General features: G+C 36.1%; 1 protein-coding gene across 1 annotated transcript in view; it reads right to left on the reverse strand.

The window, feature by feature from the left end:
- Positions 1 to 395: 395 nt before the first annotated feature.
- The window catches only part of LOC106470160 (epithelial chloride channel protein-like), a 29,113-nt gene continuing 27,553 nt past the window's right edge, over positions 396 to 1,955 (reverse strand). The window contains exon 15 of the mRNA XM_022399567.1: positions 396 to 1,904. Within this exon, the coding sequence (XP_022255275.1) occupies positions 1,462 to 1,904 (443 nt within the window). The 3' untranslated portion in view covers positions 396 to 1,461. The remainder of the gene's footprint in view (positions 1,905 to 1,955) is intronic.

Consider the following 1,955-nt stretch of genomic DNA (forward strand, 5'->3'; position numbering starts at 1 on the left):
CCCCCCGCGGACGCCCATGCCCATTAATACAAGATAGAAATTCAATGGACGTACTTTTAGTTAATTAGTCACTGTTTTATATTCGTGTATTAACATAAACAGTTATTTTTTCTTAATTTAACTTTCTAAAAAAACGTTCTTTATTTGAATACTAATGATTTAAAAAAGTACTCGATAATTCTCAGGTGTTTAATTGAGATAACTGAAAACTTACTTTTTTTATATTCCAATATATGAAATTAAAATAAAATTCAAAATAGCAAAATTTCAAGCTTTCAATCGCCGGCTATACGTTAATTGCAACGTATATTTGTTTATTTGTTGAATATCACGCAAAGCTGCTCGAAGGCTATCTGCGCTAGGTTGTTTATTTGTTTTGAAGTTAAGCACAAAACTACACAATGGGCTATCAGTGCTCTGCCCACCACGGGTATCGAAACCCGGTTTCTAGCGATGTGAGACCGCAGACATACCGCTGTGCCACTGGGGGGGGGGGCATCTGCGCTAGTCGTCCCTAGTAAAGTAGAGAGAAAATAGCTATTAAACACCACACAACCCACCGCCAACTCTTGGGCTACTCTTTGCCAACAAATGGTGAGATTGACCGTCACATTGTAACGCTCTCATGGCTAAAAGAGTGAGCATGTTCAGTGGTAATGGGATTCGAACTCGCGACCCTCAGATTGCGAGTCGAGTAACCCGCAGAGCATTAAAGCCAATTTTCAGAGAGAAAACTAAATCCAAGTTCTTGCTTCGTCGTTAACTCTGACATCATGAATATTTAATAATTACTGAATGTAATATTATAATTTCATTATAGGTTAGATGTTAGGTCACAAAGTGTATTCACTAGTTATGTGTTTTAGTTAAACAGTAGTAAACGTTTACTGAAAGATTTAAGTCAAGTTTACAAATATCTTTTAACTTGTACTTTGTGACAATTGAAATAGTTTAAAAATGTCTACAGTTTTTTGGTGAGTGAGGGGCTGTTAATACAGCTTAGACACAGGATATCGTAATTAGCGATCTGCACTGTGATTATTAACACTTTAAAGTTATTATTGTAATGTTATTTTAATGCCTTATATTCTTTAAACCGGACATTAAAGTACATGCACTCTCTGGGTTACACAAAAACAACAACTTTACACTGAGAACAATGACCTGGAAATGAGCAGAAGGCAGCATGAAAGTACTCAATTAACGAAATGAAGCAAACTGTATGCAAACACTATTAGCAAAATTTATATATTTTTGCTAGTTCACTTGAGATCATTTTGTAAAACGTTTTAAGACGCATTTACGTTGAGTCGCGTGCACTCGTGTCTTCGGTATGTACCCATCATCATCACTAAACACTTGCTAACGGTCAAATGACCAAGTCGTTTGTATTTCACTAAGCCCACATCACACGTCTTCGTGTCTTCAAAATAATGCAAAGTTATAATTTCTTAATCAATATTAAACAGCTCTATATTCACAGCTGGTTTTGGGATTGGCACTTTTTTTTCGAAATAAATAAACAGAAATGGCAATAATAGAAATCAGAACTATCAAACCACCAACAACGATAGCAATAGGCCACCATCTTATGCGTTTTTTCGCTTTAGGTGGCATAGCCAGTTTCCAGAAATGAGCAGAGCCGATGTTTGATATTTCTGCTTTGTTGTAGTTGTCGTCCACAGCTCTAATGGCAAAGTACAGGTCTTTCAGGGAGGTGTTATTTGCATGCACAGCCATCCAAGCGTTGTCTGGAATTTGTACAGTGAGTAGTTGTTTCTGGCGAGATGGTACTGGTTTCAGGCTACCGTTAACTACTTCGTCGTTGCTGAAGAGATAAGACTGATCAAAATTTTTTAGAAGGTTATTAAAGTTGATATCTGCTCGTACTTCTAAAGCTGTAGCTGAAAAATAAATAGAAAAATACTTAAATACATTTGATTTTTTTTAATATT

Source organism: Limulus polyphemus, unplaced genomic scaffold (assembly GCF_000517525.1).
Source record: "Limulus polyphemus unplaced genomic scaffold, Limulus_polyphemus-2.1.2 Scaffold102, whole genome shotgun sequence".
NCBI lineage: Eukaryota > Metazoa > Arthropoda > Merostomata > Xiphosura > Limulidae > Limulus > Limulus polyphemus.